Raw genomic sequence first — 18222 nt, 5'->3', positions numbered from 1 at the left:
CAGACATCCAAATGTTTATATTTTATTCACTCTTTATCCAATCATTCAAGCAATTGTTGTCCATTCATCCATCCATTCATCCATCCATCCATCCATTTAGCTATTCAATCATTCCATTCCATGTCTATCCATGCATTTCATTCCACCAGTACCCATAACACATAAGACGACACTCTCCCCTGATTCTAGCACATTCCCTCCCATCTCACTGGGCCCTCAGGCTGGCCCACCCTGCCAGCTGTCTGTATGTTCCTGCCAGCTGTCTGTCCCTGCCAGCTGTCTGTCCCTGCCCCACCCAGGGAGAAAGCAGATCGCCGGGAAAGAAGCGGGCTCTTACATAAGTGTCAGGTGTCGGAGGGCGGACAGCTCCCTGGGCACGGCTGTGAGGTGGTTTCCTTCCAGGTACCTGGGAGAGGAGCACAGGGACACGGAGGGGCAATGGGCACCCACGTCGCCATTTCCCCAGAGGCGCCGTGGGCCCTGACTTCCAGACTGGTGGGCCCCGGTTTCCGCTCTCAGAGCTCCCCCACCCCTTCAGGGCACACACCACATTTGCCACTTAACATTGGTTTGTGTGATTATCCACCAATGACCTCTCCCCCATGGAGAGGTCCCCCAAGGGTGGGCTCTGGTCTAAGACTGTCCAGTGCAGAGTCTCCCCAAGGCCATGTGCAGAGCAGCACACGGCAGGTGCTGATAAACACCCCCCGCCGTGCACCCGGCCCTCACCACACCCGTACACGGCAGGGGCTCACAGCTAAGGAATCAGGCGCAGAGATGTTAGAACACTTGCCCAAGGACGCACAGCACTCCGGTGGCTTATTGCACTCTTACCACAATCCTGTATGGCCTCTCCCCCTCCCTTCCACTCTCTCAAAAAACCAATGGGAAGAAAAAATGAAAAAATAAAAAAATGCTGTGTCAGCCCCAGCAGGAGTGCAGGTCTGCCTTGCGTGAACATCCACACAGACCTCTGTGAAGGATGTTCCTTGTTCAGTGAGAGCTCTGTGGTGCTGACAGGTGTGCTGCGCCACCCCCCCCCCCCCCCCATGCACCTCCTGGACTGGTAAATGAGCGGGAAACCAGGATTTCTCCCGGGGCCTGTGGTGACAGAGCACAGGCAGCCGAGCCTCACATCCTGGCCGCACTAGCTAATAGTTGGGCAAGTTGCTTAGCCTCTCTGAGCTTGTGTTTGCTCATCTATAACGTGGGGCTTATAAGAGTCAGCACCCTGGAGTGGTTATGAAGGTTAAACTGGAGTCTCTGGGGAGAGCTCTCGGAGCAGCCTGGCACACTGGTGTTCAATGCACTCTTTAAAAACAAAACAAAAATTTTTTTATCTATCTATCTATCTATCTATCTATCTATCTATCTATCTGTGTTTCCCCGAAAATAAGACATCTTCCAAAAATAAGACCTAGTACATGGAAAGATAAGACATCCCCTGAAAATAAGACTTAGCCCAACTTTGGGAGAAAAAAATTAATATAAGACACTGTCTTATTTTTGGGGAAACAGGGTATATCGATATATATATTTTATTAATTTTTCACAGAGAGGAAGGGAGAGGGCTAGAGAGCTAGAAACATTGATGAGAGAGAAACATTGACCAGCTGCCTCCTGCACACCCCCAACCGGGGATGTGCCCGCCACCAAGGTACATGCCCTTGACCGGAATTGAACCTGGGACCTTTCAGTCTGCAGGCCAACGCTCTATCCACTGAGCCAAACTGGTTTCAGCTCAATGCACTCTTAATAGAACACATATACGGAGGCGCACATATGTCTCTACCCGACGATGCACGTGATCACGGGGAGGCAGACAACTGGCTCTGCTGACCAGTCTCTGTGCTTCCAGACTAACGTTCCCAAAGCCCGAGTCAGGTCATGTCCCTTTCCTGCCTAAGCTTCTGCCTTATGGCGGAGAGCCAGCCCTCATGACGGCTGACAAGAACTCACAGGTCCCTTCAAGTCTCCAGCACACACCGCCTCCTCCCACTCTAAGCGCTCCATCTCACGGCCCCTCAGCCTCTTGACCTTAAGGTCTTACCACCTTGTGGTCCTCTTGAGACCTATTCTTTGTACTAATTTCCCCCTTTATTTTCCTGGGAAGCGCTGCTCTACTTCCTCTCGGAAATGCCTGGTTTACTGGTTTGTATTGTCCACGTTTCTGAGATCAGGAGTCTCGTCAGTCCCGTGGGCTGCTGTCCTCCCAGCTTCCACGACAGGTCTGGTCCAATAAGCTCAATCAACACTTGACGGAGTGATGGGGACTTCCTCAGCCCCATCCCTGTTCCCCCAGATAGTCATGGCACTAGAAGTGTCCTCGACTGAAGCCATCTGCTCAGGGCTTTTCAGAGCCCGTGCCAGGACCCTGAGTGCTGTGGTGCCAGAGCCAGCCTGCTCTCAGAAGATGTGGTCAGCGCCCTCCAGCTGGCTGCAGGCGTTCTGTGCCCCTCCCTGGCCAGGGGAAGGCAAGGAGGCAGTCCAAGATGGGCAGCTGCTCTGGAACTGCTCTGGGGCGCCTGGCCAAGGCTGGGGTCACAGAGAGCATCGCTGGGGAAGGTTGGACCCAGCAGGCAGGAAGGACCCAGCCAGAACCACTGACCAGGGCCCACGGCATCATGGCTGGGGCGCTGGTTTGCCTTCTTCCTGAGTTTGCAACGAGACCCGAGGCTGTCTGGCGAAAATCCCCAACAAGCCGGGCTACTGAGCAGAGTGCACGGGACCTGGGTGTTGGCCAAAGGGAAGGAAGAGTCTAGTCACTAGTGGCTCAAGGATGAGCCTTGGGGTCAGGTGCCCCGGACTCAGGTCTAAGCCCTGCTGCTTCTTGGTAGTATGATCTTAAGAAATGACCCAACCTTCCTGTGCTTCAGTTACCTCTTCTGCAAAATGGGAGTAAAAATATCGGCCAATATTTTTACTCCCATTTTGCAGAAGAGGTAACTGAGGCACAGGAAGGTTGTTGGAATTTAGGGGTGTCGAACTCAATCAGAGAAGGGGCCAAAATCTAAAATCCAGCCTAAATCGCGGGCCGAATGGTTTACTGAACAGTCATAAACTGTCATTGTGATGGAAACTCAGCGGAGTGCAGTGATGACAGCGTGGTGCGGGCCACATTGCAAGGCCTGGCGGGTCGGATTTGGCCCGCGGGCCTTGTGTTTGACACATGTGGATTGGATGGTGGTTGGATTAGATGAGATCACATAAGAAGATACCCGGCATTCATAGCCCTGGCAAGCAGTGAATGCCTTATACTTGGCAGCTGTGGAGAATCCCGCAGACAGGACTCTGCTCTGTCTCCCCAAACGCCCGGGGGGCGGGGGGGAGGGAGGGAAGATGGGGGGCAGGGTTTCCTGATTCCTCCCCATCCCGGGCACACGCTGTCTGCTTGTCACTCACTGCACGCTTCCATCCCTCCTCCTGCATGCGTGGCCACCATCCTCACTGGGTTTGAAGGAGACAGCTCCGTCTGGGCTGCTCCATACTCCCAGACCCCACCCTCTAACTTCTTGCAGCTGCGCAGTGCTAGGCCAGGTCCCTCCCACCCTGTCCATTAATCACTGAATCTGGACTCCGCCGGCGTCCCTGAACCAGAAGCCTCTGGGCCTCAGCCTCCTGGGCCAGCAGCTCTCATGGCCTCTGGCATCCACGTGCCTGCCCTCTGCCCCCTCTCCCTTCCGGAGACGGAGATGGAAATGGTGTGAGCTTCGCAGACCATCTGGCCAGGGGAGCGCCATCGGTTCCAAGGCAGGCCACAGGCCTGCTCCCCAAGCTCCGAGGTTTACTTTACAATTACAGCCAATTACCTGTGTTATTCCAACCTCTGCTTCATGAGCCGCGGGCAAGCATCCGCGGGCCTGTTTTCATAGCAGGTTCTGCTCGCCTGCGGCCCTCGGCACTCCATTAGCCCAGAAAGGGGTCACTGTATGCAGCCCCCCACCCCCCGAGCCCGCCTGGGAACATTGAGGGGCTCACTGCCAGTGGCACATGCTCACACGGAGCTCCGAGGGCACGGCCTTGGCCCAAGCCCAGGGCCGACGCAGACTTTCTAGTGTAGATCGAGACCTTTGTTCCTCCCCTCGGCTGGCAGCCTCGGTTACTGTCTCCCTGAGTGACAGGAGGTGCCAGGAGCCGCAGCACTCACCCAAGACAATGGCACACTCAGGCCCCACCCAGGAGGCAGTGGGAGAGCCAGGAGGTGTCTGGGACTCCTTCTCTTGAGGTCTGAGGGCTCATGCTAAGCTGGCTCGGGAGAATGCAAGCCCGAGGGATGTGTGTGTGTGTGTGTGTGTGTGTGTGTGTGTGTGTGTCTTGCTAGGGCAGGTGTCCTCAGGGCGGTGTCTGCCCCAGCTTCCGGTGAGATGGAGAGAGGCTGCTCCCTCCCCGCAGGGCTCTCACTCTTGGGCAGAGAACCTATCTCTGCCCCTCGCAAGCTCCGTCAGCCCCGAGGGCAGGAGGTTGGTCCCAGGAGCAGCGTGCTCACACGCCACACCCTCTCAATTCCTCAATCCTTTCATTCCCACTCAGTGACCGAGCACACGTGTATCAGCAACGCTGCAAACCCTGGGGAGGCAGTGCGAGCCACCTGGTGTGACCCCTTCGTTCGGGGAGTCAGATTTATCCGGGAGGTAGCAAATCTGCTCGCTGGTCCCAGAAGCTCCGTTCAAGGAGCCTGTGCTGCACAAGGGAATCAAAAAGGGGGAGGCTTGACCTCCACGTGAAGGTCAGAGGAAGCTGCTCTGGGGGTGAAGCTGGAGCCCTGGTCTGAAAAGGAGAGGTGGAAAGTGAGAAGGGGAGGGCTGAGTGGCAGAGCAGGAGGGACCGAGGGACACCTGCCCTAGCAAGACACACACACACACACACACACACACACACACACACACACACATGAGCGTGGGCTGCGGAGTAAGAGGCGCCCAGAGCTAGTGCCAGTTGTGAATGGCCACTTTACGGGTGAATGGGACTGTGTTCGCAGCAGCGCGTGGGGAGCCATGGCGCCCGCTGGCAGTGTCCTGACGACGACCCTGAGCTGTGTCTGGTGTCAGTGGGGAAGCTAGAAGGCGGAGTGCAGAGCCGAGGCTTCCGGGGGAACACAGGAAAGGGGGCACTGACCCTCCCACGTGTCACCGGCCAGGCAGAGGCAGGGTGCTATCTCCTGTCTGAGCTGCTGCCAGCCGCCTGGCGAGGCTCTGCTCCGTCCTGCGGAGGTCCGGAAGAAGGGACCCCGGCAGCCTTGTGGGACACGGGAAAGTGATGACACTGGTGGGGATCCGGGCTGCTCAGGGGGTACTTACAGCTCAGTCACGTCCTTGGGGATGCCTTTGGGGAGGGCGCGGAGCCCCCTGTTGCTGCACCGCACCACCGTGTCCACGCAGGTGCACTGCTCGGGGCAGCGCGGGCCCAGATGGCAGCTGCTCTCGTCGTTGCCTGTGGAGACCCCGAGAGTCGGCATGGGGGACAGGCTCCCGTGGGGGACAGGTTCCCGTGAGGACAGGCTCCTGTGGGGGACAGACTCCCGGGGGGAGGGGGGCAGACTCCTGTGGGGACAGTGGGCAAGCCGGTGCCATCAGTAAAGGGAAGCCCGTGGCTTTCAGCGGGACCAGGAGAGGGAACCTGCTGGCCTCACTTTTGGTTGGAGGATGAGGAGGAGGAGAAGGAGGAGCGCCTGGTCGGGAGCAGGGCTGCCTGTCTTGTACCACATTTGCCAGGAAGACTCTGAGAACTCCATTGGTCAGAGTATCAGACAGGAAAGAGGTTACTGTCAACCCGCTCAGAAAGAAATCAAACTGACTAACGAGGGGTGGGGGTAGGGACAGAGCCCTGCCAGGCCCTTCCTCCCCTCCTGCTTTCTTCCCTCTTCCCACAACACAGTGCCTCCGCCTCCACCTCCGCCTCCTGGTGACTCTGTCCCACCCTCCGTGACGTGTTAACCTCCGATAATCTTCAAACCAGTTCTGTATGTAAACCGGTTGGCCAAGGAAAAACTGCTGGCTTGAATTTAAGCAGACAATCTGCCTCCGGCATCCTGACACGCGAAGCCTCGCTGTCCAGGTGTTCACACACCTATCTCATGACAGGAACTGCTGGGAGCGCACCTGGAAGCCTGTTTCTCAGGAGCGCACACGCTGAGCTTCAGCATGGTGCCGGCAGGAGCCGAGGCCCAGGCCGAGGCCCAGGGCACCGTGCACAGCGGTGCGGGCTGCGCCCTGCACGGAGGGCCACGTCCCCTAATCTCACTGTGGACTTGGCAGGCGAGGACATTTGAGTCACAACAGATGGCTGTACGGTGTCTTGTTGTCACAAATCCATATATTATGACAAACTTCTGACGAATGGAAGTAAAATGTCTTTAGAAAGAGGCACCTTTTCTTAATTTGCACTAAGGAGCCACATGGCAGGGCAGCCACCCTGCAGAGCCCTTCCGAGCCCCAGCTGCATGCCCGGGGGGTGGGGTAGAATCAGACTCAAGGTCCTTGCCTTCCTGATACACCCAGTTCATCCCGGCCATGCCTGCCCCTGCCCGCCCAGCTGCCTCACCTTCGCAGGTGAAGTCCTGGATGGCCACGTCCTGGATGGGAATCTCCTTGAGGAAGAATGGCTTCTGGCACCGGGGGTTCCCGCTGACGACCCGCCGCTTCCTCAGCCACTTGCCGAGCCAGGCCAGGTGGCAGTTGCAGTTGAAGGGGTTGGACAGGAGGTTTCTGGGAAAAGAGAGGGGACCTCTCTGGGTGCTTACGCCCCTACGATGGGAGCTGGCCCAGCTCCTGCTCTGCACCCTGGGGCCCAGCTCTCCAGCAGGTCAGGCCCAGGGGAGGAGAAGGAGGTCTGGGAAGAGAAATGCAGACTCTTCTGAAGCCATGTGCAATCTTTGCAAGTGTCATTCCGGACCTCGGCTGATGGCCATGACCTTGGCCCTAGCCACATGACCTGTCTGTGGAGCCCCAGCTGTGAGCTCCCTCCGGCTTCTTAGACATCTCTCTCAGAGCCTTCACACAGGGAGGTCCCCCTGCGGGGACAGGCCCTTAGTGTCCACCTGGCTGGCCCTCCTCAGCCTCTAGCCCTCGGGCTGCAGGACCCTCAGCAAATTCTCCTCCATCTCTCACTTCATTGCCTCTGTGGCACCCACCAGAGCTGGTCATGATTGCCCAACGTGTTTGCCCCCAAGGGGAGGCCTCAGGTCTGTCTGTTTCTGCGTCCCCTGGCACAGGTGTGACACCAGCACAGACGCTCTGTGCATGTCCGCGGGAGGGACAAAGGGATGATAGCACCAGTCACTTCCTGAGTGTCACCTAGAACAGCAGTCGCCAATCGGTGGTCCTCGGACCACTGGTGGTCCACGAGATCCGAAGGGTTGGCAACCGCTGACCTAGAGGACTGGGACCAGGTGGAGCACTTTATAAATCACAACCACCCAGGAAGCAGGCAGCATTTCTCATTTCTCAAGTGAGGAGAGTAAAGCCACTCAAGTCCCTTTGGCCCTTGGATGTGACCCCTTGAAGCTGGGCTTTGCACGATCCTGTGTATCTGCTCTGCTCCAGGCCACCACAGGGCCTTTGCACATGCTCTTCCTATGGGAAGAGATGCACTTCCCACTCAAGAAGCTAGCCCCCCTCCTGGAACACAGGGCCAGTGTTCCCCGACGGCGCCTATGCTGGGTCCCACAGCACTGCGGGCCTCGTTCTGGGGAGACTCACTGCGCTGTGAGCTCCAGGAGGGAGCACACCTGTGCCTCCTCAGGCCGTGATGTGCAGGGCACACAGAGGGAGGCCGGTAAATGGTTGTTAAGTGGACACATGGGTAGACAGCCTTGGGCAGAGATAGCAGGGAGCCGCGAGGGGAGAGGCCTGCAGGGGAGGAGCAGTGGGCCCAGGAGGACTTACATGGTGGACAAGGAGACCAGCGTGGTGAAGGCCCCGGGGGTGATGGTGCTGATGCGGTTGTCATAGAGGGACAGCAGTCGCACTGAGCTCAGGCCAGCGAAGGTGTCATTGCTCACACAGCTGATGAGGTTGCTCCTCAGCATCCTGCAAGGAGAAGGGTGGGGATGCGAGAGATAGGCATTACCCTCTCCTTCCACAGTAGGGCCACACCATGTGTGTGTATGTGTGTGCTTATATGCATGCTTGTGGTGTATGCATTTACCTGCAAGTTGTATATGTCATTTTTATGTACATGTGTATATGTCCCTGTTTGTGGGTAAATGTTTGTGTGCCTCTATCATCATGTTTCTGGTGTGATTGTGTGTGTGTGTGTGTGTGTGTGTGTGTGTGTGTGTGTTGGGGCTGCTTAGCATGCTCAGTTCTTCCCCATCACGGGCTGGGAATGTCTGAAGCCTCTGGCTCCAGGAGGAGGGGATCCAGGAGGCCAGGCCGGTGCCCGGGCCTGGTCTGCTGCCCGCCAGCCTTCCCAGTCCCTCCGGTGCCCTCCATCCCACGTCCCTCTGGGCCGTGGCCCAGGTCCAGCGCTTACAAGGTCTTGAGGCCACTGAGGCCGCGGAACATGCGCCCGTGCACCATCTCCAGCTGGTTCCCTGTCAGCATCAGCTCCTGCACGCCTGCTGCTCCATCAAAGGCGCCCTCTCGCACCTCCTTGATCTTGTTGTTGCTCAGATTTCTAGAAGGAGGGGCAGGTGGGTCAGGACAGATGCAGGCAGAGGTCACCGGCCCTGCAGCCAACCCCTGGAGTGAGGGCGGGGTGGTGGGGAGCTCAGCCTTGGGCTCCCAGACATTTGATTCCAGCACCCAGGGGGCAGGAAGTCCAGTTTGTCTCCAGCACCTGTGCCCAGGGGCAGGGAGTCCGGCCCACACAGGGGACGGGGTGAGGGGTGAGGGCTACCTTTGTGAAACAGACTGTGAGGAGTTTAAAGCCTTTTCAGGATTATCACTTTTTCCATGCCCGGGCACTGCTAGTGTCACCATAGTGGCACTCTGTTCACTACGGTCACCAATACTGTACTGCACACTCCAAAATTGCCAAGAAAATAAATCCTAGAAGCCTTCATCACAAGAAAAAAGAAAAAAAATGTTGCAATTATGTATGGTGATGGCTCGCAACTGGATCAATTGTGGTGACCATCTCACAATGTGTGCAAATGTCCACTCATTATGTTATAACCTGAAACTAAGTTATGCCATTGTTCCGCAATAAACACGAATAAACATAAAGTATGCACAATAGGACAAACAATAAAAGGTGTGCTTGGACGAAAGAAAAGGTGATTCTTGAACTTTCTGTCTTCAACAGATGCCCTCGGTAAGCTGCACTTCCTAAGAGGAGGGGGTAGAAAAATTCCCCCCCATCCCCCACGGGCTGGGTGTTTGCAGAACTCCGAGCTCCCTCACCAGGCCAGATCCCAGACATAAATCGTCACGTCCTAGTCTCCACGTGTTGAGCATTATTCTGTAGCCACAAAATCACATCGAATCCTCACAGCAAGGCCTACCAGATGGGTGTCATTATTACCATGGTCTCATCCTAGGGCTAAGGTGATTGAGACTCAGAGAGCTTGATTTTTAACAATTTGTCCTGCGTCCTGCGGCGTTTTACAAAAGTCCCAATTTTTGCACCACGGGACACGGGACAAATTGTTAAAAATCGGGTCTGTCCCGCTAAAAGCGGGACGTCTGGTCACCTTAAGCTTAAGCAACTTGCCCACAGTCACACGGCTGAGGGAGGGGATGGGAAGCCAGGCTTGCGGGCACACACAAAGTCCTCCCGGGAACCCTACGTGACAGCTCCTTAGGTGACGTGGATATTGACTTCAGTGCGTTACTGCTTTGCAAACTTGGGTTTGGTGTGTTCTGTTTCCCTAGGTCTCGGTCCTGTCACTGTGAGCAGGCTCTCCCCTCTGCTGCCAGGTCCAGTCACCACACCAGGCCTCCTGAGACCTGACAGCAGGCAGGTCCTGTAGGGCCTATAGGGCTGCGAGTTCCCTGGGAGGCAGGGGACTAGCGGGGGGCTGGAGCCTCTGCAGACCATCCTGAAACTCAGCACAGGCGCAGGAGGGATGGGTGGAGCGGCAGGTGAGGCATTGACAGCTTGAGGGAGGAATTCAGCCACCTGAGCACACAGCAGCCAGAGCTTTGCACCGGAAGGTGGTGGTGAGGTCTGCAGATGGAGATGTGCCCGCTAACTGGCCGAGAACCTGAGGTTGTTGGAGCTGAGGGCTCACTAGAGATGGACCAGGCCCATGGTGCTGCTGGCCATGCCGAGGCCCGGGTCCCAGAGCACCTCTCCCATCCCTGCCCTGCTGCTTCTCCAATGCCCTCCCCTCGGGAGCTCTGTGCAGAGCCACCGCGGCCTCAGGGTGTGGAACTGGGTACCTAACGGCCCCAGGCAGGCATGGAGGGCACAGATGGCATCTCAGTCCCACTCTCCATCTCTGCTCCCTCTGTGCTCCTCCCTGTCACCAATCCACTCCCCTCTCCCACTTCTATCTTGCGGAGGACATAGAAGCACGCCCTCAAAACCCCTCCCCAAGGTCACAGCGGGGGCGTAAGATCCCACACTGGATCTCTGCTCGCTGCCTGGCTGTCCTTAATCGCAGCTGGTTTTCTTATAAATCCTATCGTCCTGGTCCAGGAACGAAGGTAATGTTCTGGGGAGACGACAAATTACCCCCAAATAGACACAGGAGGCTCCCCTAGCAGCTGTAACTCATCGAAACGCTGGAGGACACAGGTTTTGCTCCTGAGAGTCAGGCTCCCGGGAATTGAAGCGCAGGGCCGCAATGACGATGAGTTACAGCAGCCGTGCAGCGAGGGCTCCCGTCTCCTGACATCTGGTTCTCGAAGTGAGCAAAAGGAGCATCACGCTCCTGGAAGGCTCTGACCTGCATGGCCTCAGGCTGGGAGAATGGAAAACATAAGGGGAGGACAAAAGGGGAGAGAATGTTCCAGGAGACCAGACTACTGCTCTCTCTGCATCCATCACAGTGGTGTTCAAAACAGCAGGCGGCCTGGGATGGAGCCTGTGCAAGCAGCCTGGCGCAAGCATTCGGGCCACTGGGCCACCAAATGAGGGTGTTGGGGTGTCTGCAGACCTTCCTGAAGGGTCCTGCTGGGCACTCTGCTGCCCACGAGAATGGAGGGTCCCCACAGGAGGATCCAGGAAGCCCCACCCCAGGCTCAGGGTGCCTCAGAAGACCCAGGGGCAGAGGAGCCTGCGGTCGCTGTGAGCTGCTGGCTGAGTCAGACGGGTTCTAAGGTTTCCCCAAGAGCCACGAGGGCCCCGTGGCTGGGATGCCTCGGGGAAGTCTCAGCTTGCAGGGCAGCCCACGAACCTGGCAACGGGAAGGACCTGCAGTGCTGCTTAAGCCCATGCCAGGTGGACGGGTGATGGGGAGAGAGCAAAGGGCTTCTGGGAACCGAGGAGGGGTCATGATGGAGCAAAAGTGCCTGGCACACTGGCAGGTCTGGGGGTCCTGCTCACCTCCATGAGGACCCCTAGCTTCTCTGGGGTGGACATTCTTTCTGCAGCTGGGGTTGTAAACTCAAATGTCCACAGGGTCCAGGCAGGTGACAACACCAGGAGCAGGCCCAGGGGGTGGGAGTGGTCAGCTAGGTGCAGACCTGGGGGAGGGGATGGGAGTGGTCAGCTGGGAGCAGGCCTGGGGGAGGGGATGGCAGTGGTCAGCTGGGAGCAGGCCCGGGGGAGAGTGGGTGGGAGTGGTCAGCTGGGAGCAGGCCTGGGGGAGGGGGATGGCAGTGGTCAGCTGGGAGCAGGCTTGGGGGAGGGGGATGGCAGTGGTCAGCTGGGAGCAGACCTGGGGGAGAGTGGGTGGGAGTGGTCAGCTGGGAGCAGGCTCGGGGGGAGGGGGGTGGGAGTGGTCAGCTGGGAGCAGGCCCAGGGGAGGGGATGGGAGTGGTTCGCTGGGAGCAGGCCTGGGGGAGGGGATGGCAGTGGTCAGCTGGGAGCAGGCCAGGGGGAGGGGGATGGCAGTGGTCAGCTGGGAGCAGGATCGGGGGGAGGGGGATGACAGTGGTCAGCTGGGAGCAGGCCAGGGGGAGGGGGATGGCAGTGGTCAGCTGGGAGTAGGCTTGGGGGAGGGGGATGGCAGTGGTCAGCTGGGAGCAGACCTGGGGGAGAGTGGGTGGGAGTGGTCAGCTGGGAGCAGGCTCAGGGGGAGGGGGGTGGGAGTGGTCAGCTGGGAGCAGGCCCAGGGGAGGGGATGGGAGTGGTTCGCTGGGAGCAGGCCTGGGGGAGGGGATGGCAGTGGTCAGCTGGGAGCAGGCCTGGGGGAGGGGATGGCAGTGGTCAGCTGGGAGCAGGCCCGGGGGAGAGTGGGTGGGAGTGGTCAGCTGGGAGCAGGCCTGGGGGAGGGGGATGGCAGTGGTCAGCTGGGAGCAGGCTCGGGGGGAGGGGGATGTCAGTGGTCAGCTGAGAGCAGGCCAGGGGGAGGGGGATGGCAGTGGTCAGCTGGGAGCAGGATCAGGGGGAGGGGGATGGCAGTGGTCAGCTGGGAGCAGGCCAGGGGGAGGGGGATGGCAGTGGTCAGCTGGGAGCAGGATCGGGGGGAGGGGGATGGCAGTGGTCAGCTGGGAGCAGGCCTGGGGGAGGGAGATGGCAGTGGTCAGCTGGGAGCAGGATCGGGGGAGGGAGATGGCAGTGGTCAGCTGGGAGCAGGCCAGGGGGAGGGGGATGGCAGTGGTTAGCTGGGAGCAGGATCGGGGGGAGGGGGATGGCAGTGGTCAGCTGGGAGCAGGCCAGGGGGAGGGGGATGGCAGTGGTCAGCTGGGAGCAGGCTTGGGGGAGGGGGATGGCAGTGGTCAGCTGGGAGCAGGCCTGGGAGAGAGTGGGTGGGAGTGGTCAGCTGGGAGCAGGCTCGGGGGGAGGGGAATGGCAGTGGTCAGCCGGGAGCAGGCCTGGGGGAGGGGGGTGGGAGTGGTCAGCTGGGAGCAGGCCCAGGGGAGGGGATGGGAGTGGTTTGCTGGGAGTAGGCCCAGGGGAGGGGATGGCAGTGGTCAGCTGGGAGCAGGCCTGGGAGAGGGGTATGAGAGTGGTCAGCTGGGAGCAGTCCCTGGGGAGGGGGATGTCAATGGTCAGCTGGGAGCAGGCCCGGGGGGATGGCAGTGGTCAGCTGGGAGCAGGTCCTGGGGACACAGTGGTCAGGAGAACACATGCCCCACCTAAGGGGGCGCTGCTCCTCAGGGTCACGCAATCGGAGCCATTTGGGAATGTGGGTGCAGTTTTGCCAGATCTTCTAATTTTCCAGAAATCCTGATATTTTGGTATGTGTCAACTCCTGATTTTTAAAGTTGGGCAGCTGACTCTTATTAATAGCATAATCGTGACCAGCAAACCCGCCCAGGGGCACCCAAGGTGGGGCCACCAGTTTCCAGACTCTGGTTGAGAGTTTTCCAGAGAGAAAGGGCTGGAAGTCACCCGAGAGCCGACATGACCTCACTCTGAAGGTGATGTCATCTGAAAAGTGGCCTTGAGTTGCCACAGTGCTAACGACCCTGTGGGGGCACCAGCTCATCCTTCTGCACCCTTTCCACAAGCGATGCTCAGGGCAGCCTCATCATTCTGACATGGGCATGGGGGCTCAGAATGGTCCGGAAGGGCACAGCTAAGTCTAAACCCCTGACTGTTCACTCTCCTTTGCCTATGTGCCCTGTCAGGGTAGAGTTAAAAATACATCCTGGCTGCCGAAACCGGTTTGGCTCAGTGATAGAGCGTTGGTCTGCGGACTGAAAGATCCTGGGTTTGATTCTGGTCAGGGGCATGTACCTTGGTTGCGGGCACATTCCCTGTAGGGGGTGTGCAAGAGGCAGCTGGTCGATGTTTCTCTCTCATCGACGTTTCTAGCTCTCTATCTCTCTCCCTTCCTCTCTGTAAAATATCAATAAAATATATTAAAAAAAAAAATACATCCTGGCCAGGCCAGCATGGCTCAGTGGTTGAGCATCAACCTATGAATCAGGATTAGCAAGTACAAATCAGCAGTTACAATATAGTCATGGGGATGTAAAGCACAGCCTAGGGCTGTGGTCGGCAAACTCATTAGTCAACAGAGTTGACAAATAGCAACAGGACAATGATTGAAATTGTTTTTGAGAGCCAAATTTTTTACACTTAATTATCTTCTAATGCCATTTTTTCAAAATAGACTCTCCCAGGCCATGGTATTTTGTGGAAGAGCCACACTCAAGGGACCAAAGAGCCGCATGTGGCTTGAGAGCCGCAGTTTGTTGACCACGGGGCCTATGGAACACAGTCAAGAATATGGAAATAACTACGAATGGTGTCAAGTGGGCACTGGACATGGTGGGGGGAGCATTTTATGAGTTATATAAATGTCTAACCACTATGCTGTACACCTGAAACTAACATAATGTTGAATGTCAAGTGCAAGTAGGAAAAAACCCTCACCTTGAAAAAATTGCTACATGACATGCACCCGAGACCCCCGTATTCCGTTGCTGGTTCTTTCCTGAGTCCCTCCCCATCCCTTGGGGCAGATGCAGGTGGTGGGCTGGGGAGCAGGAGGAGCAGAGGGCACATGGGGGGCAGGGATGGCATGAGGCACCCACAATGTAGAAACAGTGACGTTCCGTTTTGGTCTGTGTCTACATGCCGTGCCTCAGTGCCTGCTGCCCGCTGCCCTATACATGCCCGGGGTGGGGGTGGGGGTGGGGAGCAGTCAGGAGGAGCCGAGAGGCCCAAACTGGAGCTGAGGGACTGAGGGCCCCGCCCCGCCCCTGCATTCTGCCCAGGCTGCCAGTTGCCCAGCTGACTCACATCTTCCGCAGGTTGGGCAACTTCTTGAAGATACCGGTGGCCTCCAGGACAGAGATCTCGTTGTCGTTCAGTCGCCTACATGGGAAGCAAGCAGATGAGGGGGCGGTTCAGCTGATGATGGATGGGGCTCCCTCTCACCCACCTTCCCATGCCCCACCCAGCACCCCCATGGCTTCAGCTGAGTTGCCACCTGGACCCACACTCAGTTACTTATTTACCATCTGTCTCTCTGGTTATACTGTAAGCTTCGTAAGGACGGACTGTCTGCTCTGCTTGCTGGGAAAACTGTGGGCCTAGCACAGTGCCTGGCTCACAGGTGCTCGGGAGATGTTTGTAGAATGACAGATTGCCTTCACGGTGAGCAAGCTGCACTCGGGGATGCCTGGGTGGCTGAGTCAGGAGGGAACCTCGGGATACCCTGCCAGGGCTGACCTGGGGCGGCTGGAGTGGGGGATGCAAATGGAGTCGTGTCTCCCCCCCCACCCCTCCCTGCCCCCGCCTGGGCGGCACTTACAGATCGGTGGCATACTCAGGGAGGTGGCTGGGGATGCGGGCCAGCTTCTGGTTGGAGCAGTCCACGACGGTGCCCTCGCAGCGACACTTCTCGGGACACACGAGGTCCATGAAGCACTCGCTGCTGAACCGGCTGCGGTAATCCTCTGAGCCTGAGCGGGCCAAAGAGGGGGGGCGGCGTCACCAGGGTTCCCGCCCCCGCCCGGGACAGGCACAGCGCCACCGGCATTTGTCGGCCACCTTGCTGGTGCCCTTCTGCCCCCCCCGGCTCTCCATCCTGGCTGCGATTCACCACTCTCGTCACCGGAGACCCCTCCGCGGACGCATGAGCTTTTGGGGGGCATGGACCTCTCAGAGAAGTGGGGGGTGAAGCTAGGACGTCTTCTCCTAGAAGCGCTCCAGGCACATGTGTATGGAATTTGGCCACAGTTTAGGGGGCTACTGAGCCTGATGCTCCGGTCCATGGACCCTTTGAGTGTCCATGACAACCCAAATGAGGAGACTTTGATGGGGTTCTGATGGGGGCTACACCAGGGGTGGGAACAGAGTAAGGGGGGGGGGGTCACACACTCAGGGCCCAAGCAGGTAAGGAGGCGATAAAGGAGGCCCGGCACAGGGCCACCCAGGACCACCCACACCTGGTGGAACAGCTGGGACCTGGGGCACGGAAGGCACTGCCCTGTGTTGCCTGCCATCCCTTTAAAAACATGCTGCTGGCGAAGAGGAACCATGTGAAACCCAGAGGAGACAAGCACCAGCCTCTGAGGGCCAGATCTGCGCCCTCTCTCTGTCTCCGCCTTGTGAGGGAGCCCCGCTGAGCTCCAGCGAAAGGCCAGTTCCGACGAGCTAAGTGCGTCCGAAATGAAGGTTTGTTTTTTTGAAACGTGATTTTCCTCGAGGGGAACAGGGCCAACCACGTGCTGTCCGAGCGACGCCCTGGCAGCCACTTTTTCCCTTAAATTTTAAATTTTTTATTTTATTGACATTTTACAGAGAGGAAGGGAGAGGGATAGACAGTTAGAAACATCGATGAGAGAGAAACATCGACCAGCTGCCTCCTGCACGCCCCCGACTGGGGATGTGCCTGCAACCAAGGTACATGCCCTTGACCGGAATCGAACCTGAGACCCTTCAGTCCACAGGCTGATGCTCTATCCACTGAGCCACACTGGTTTCAGCCCTGGCAGCCACTCTATTGATCAGAAATGTCCCCTGACCCTGGGTGAACCTCCAGGAGGCAGACACAGGCCACACCCACGGCACGGGGCTCTGCTCCTCCTACAGGACCAGCTGGTGGCTGGGAAGGTCCTCATTAGCTCGCCATCAACTTCCCTGAGCGGAATGCCAGTCACAGAACAAGGGCCCAGTTCATAAGTGTTCATGGCATCAGCGGGTGCCACTGGCTCGGGGGTGGGGGTGGACGTTCAGAGACAGGTTCAGAGACCATGAGTGTTGCTTCCTCACGTGGCCCGCCAGGCGCACCTTAGTCTATTTGCACCCGAGCAGTGTGGGCGCTGCAGTACCGCGGTCTCGGCAATAGAGGGCGAGGGTTCGCCTAGGGCTTTGCCACTGATCCGCTTTGGTCTCTCCACGTGTACAAAGAGAATCAAGTAATCGCCCCTGTCCCACGGGGGTTTGTTGTGAAGATGCAAGGAAGATGGAGGCACGGGAGGGTCTCTTGGAAAAGGGGCAACGGTTGTGTAGCTGTTTGTGATTCTACTTGCTTTTTCTATAGAACCCAGTGGAACATCGGGCATGTCGGAAGCCACTGAAACATCCAAGTATCCCGTGACAAGAGCTGCCATTTACTGACCGTGGACCAGGAGCGGGGCTCTTCTCTTTGAACTTCAAAAGGGTGAGCATATTAAGCCTCTGGGAGCATCAGGCTCCCTTTTACAGGTAAGGATGCTGAGGTCCACAGGTGTCCAAGAGCAAATGCTGCTCCCCATGTGACTAGCACCACGCTCTGCTGCAGGCGTGCTTCCTGACAAAACCTCCCAGGACTGGACCGGAGCTCCTGCCCTGGGCTACGGTGAGGCAGGAAGCTGACGGCTCCCACCCTCTCGCTTCTCCCATGATCAACATGCACCAATTGCTTTTCTTTCTTTCTTTCTTTCTTTCTTTCTTTCTTTCTTTCTTTCTTTCTTTCTTTCTTTTTTTAATAAAATATATTTTATTGATTTTGTACAGAGAGGAAGGGAGAGAGATAGAGAACTAGAAACATCGATGAGAGAGTCATCGAACAGCTGCCTCTTGCACACCCCCCACTGGAGATATGCCAGCAACCAAGGTACATGCCCTTGACTGGAATGGAACCCGGGTCCCTTCAGTCCCCAAGCCGACGCTCTATCCATTGAGCCAAACCGGTTTCGGCAACATGCACCAATTTCTGATTGACAATGGGTTTGGTGGGTCTCTGGTTCTGAAGTGCACCTTCTCCCTACTACAAGGGGTCAGAGGTCTGGATCCGTCTCCACGTCCTTCCCTTCCCACCCTCCTCCCACTGCTTTCACTCCACCTTCCACCACCAGGTTCGTGTGAGCAAAACCTGTCACGGATCCCCATGTTTTTTTTGTGTTTTTTTTTTGGGGGGGGGGGCACTTCCTTGTCCGATGCCTTACACAAATCTCTTGCCCTTGACCTGCCAGCATCCAGCCCACCCGCTAACTCTGCCCGGGGCCGTGTCCCCCAGAGGCACCTGCGTGCCGAGCCCGGGTGCATTTCACTTGGCAAACCCTGCGGGGTGACAGTTCTCTCGGTTCCCCGCCAGCGGCTCCACACGGCCAGAGAATGCGGGGTGTTTCCCACATATGCTTTTCCTTCGGGAGGTGTTCACAGGGGATCCTTGCAAATCGGAGGAGCCCTGAGAGCTGGTCAAAGGCAGAAAGACAGGGGAGGGTGTGGGTATAGTTTGCTCTTAGGCACGCTGAGCCTGAAGACACGCACCGCCAGGCGGTGTCTGGG

The 18222-nt window shown here is 57.6% G+C and overlaps 1 protein-coding gene across 1 annotated transcript in view; it reads right to left on the bottom strand.

The window, feature by feature from the left end:
• Window positions 1-18222, bottom strand: part of SLIT3 (slit guidance ligand 3) — a 493393-nt gene that overhangs the window by 29336 nt on the left and 445835 nt on the right. The window contains exons 15-21 of the mRNA XM_036424070.2: window positions 15260-15410; window positions 14746-14820; window positions 8473-8616; window positions 7884-8027; window positions 6541-6704; window positions 5298-5430; window positions 338-406 (exon numbers count right to left, since the gene is read on the bottom strand). Of these exons, the coding sequence (XP_036279963.2) occupies window positions 338-406; window positions 5298-5430; window positions 6541-6704; window positions 7884-8027; window positions 8473-8616; window positions 14746-14820; window positions 15260-15410 (880 nt within the window). The remainder of the gene's footprint in view (window positions 1-337; window positions 407-5297; window positions 5431-6540; window positions 6705-7883; window positions 8028-8472; window positions 8617-14745; window positions 14821-15259; window positions 15411-18222) is intronic.

Source organism: Pipistrellus kuhlii, unplaced genomic scaffold (genome assembly GCF_014108245.1).
Source record: "Pipistrellus kuhlii isolate mPipKuh1 unplaced genomic scaffold, mPipKuh1.p scaffold_m20_p_8, whole genome shotgun sequence".
Taxonomy (NCBI): domain Eukaryota; kingdom Metazoa; phylum Chordata; class Mammalia; order Chiroptera; family Vespertilionidae; genus Pipistrellus; species Pipistrellus kuhlii.
Note: the sequence above shows the minus strand (reverse complement) of the source record. Positions and strands in the feature narration are given on the sequence as shown.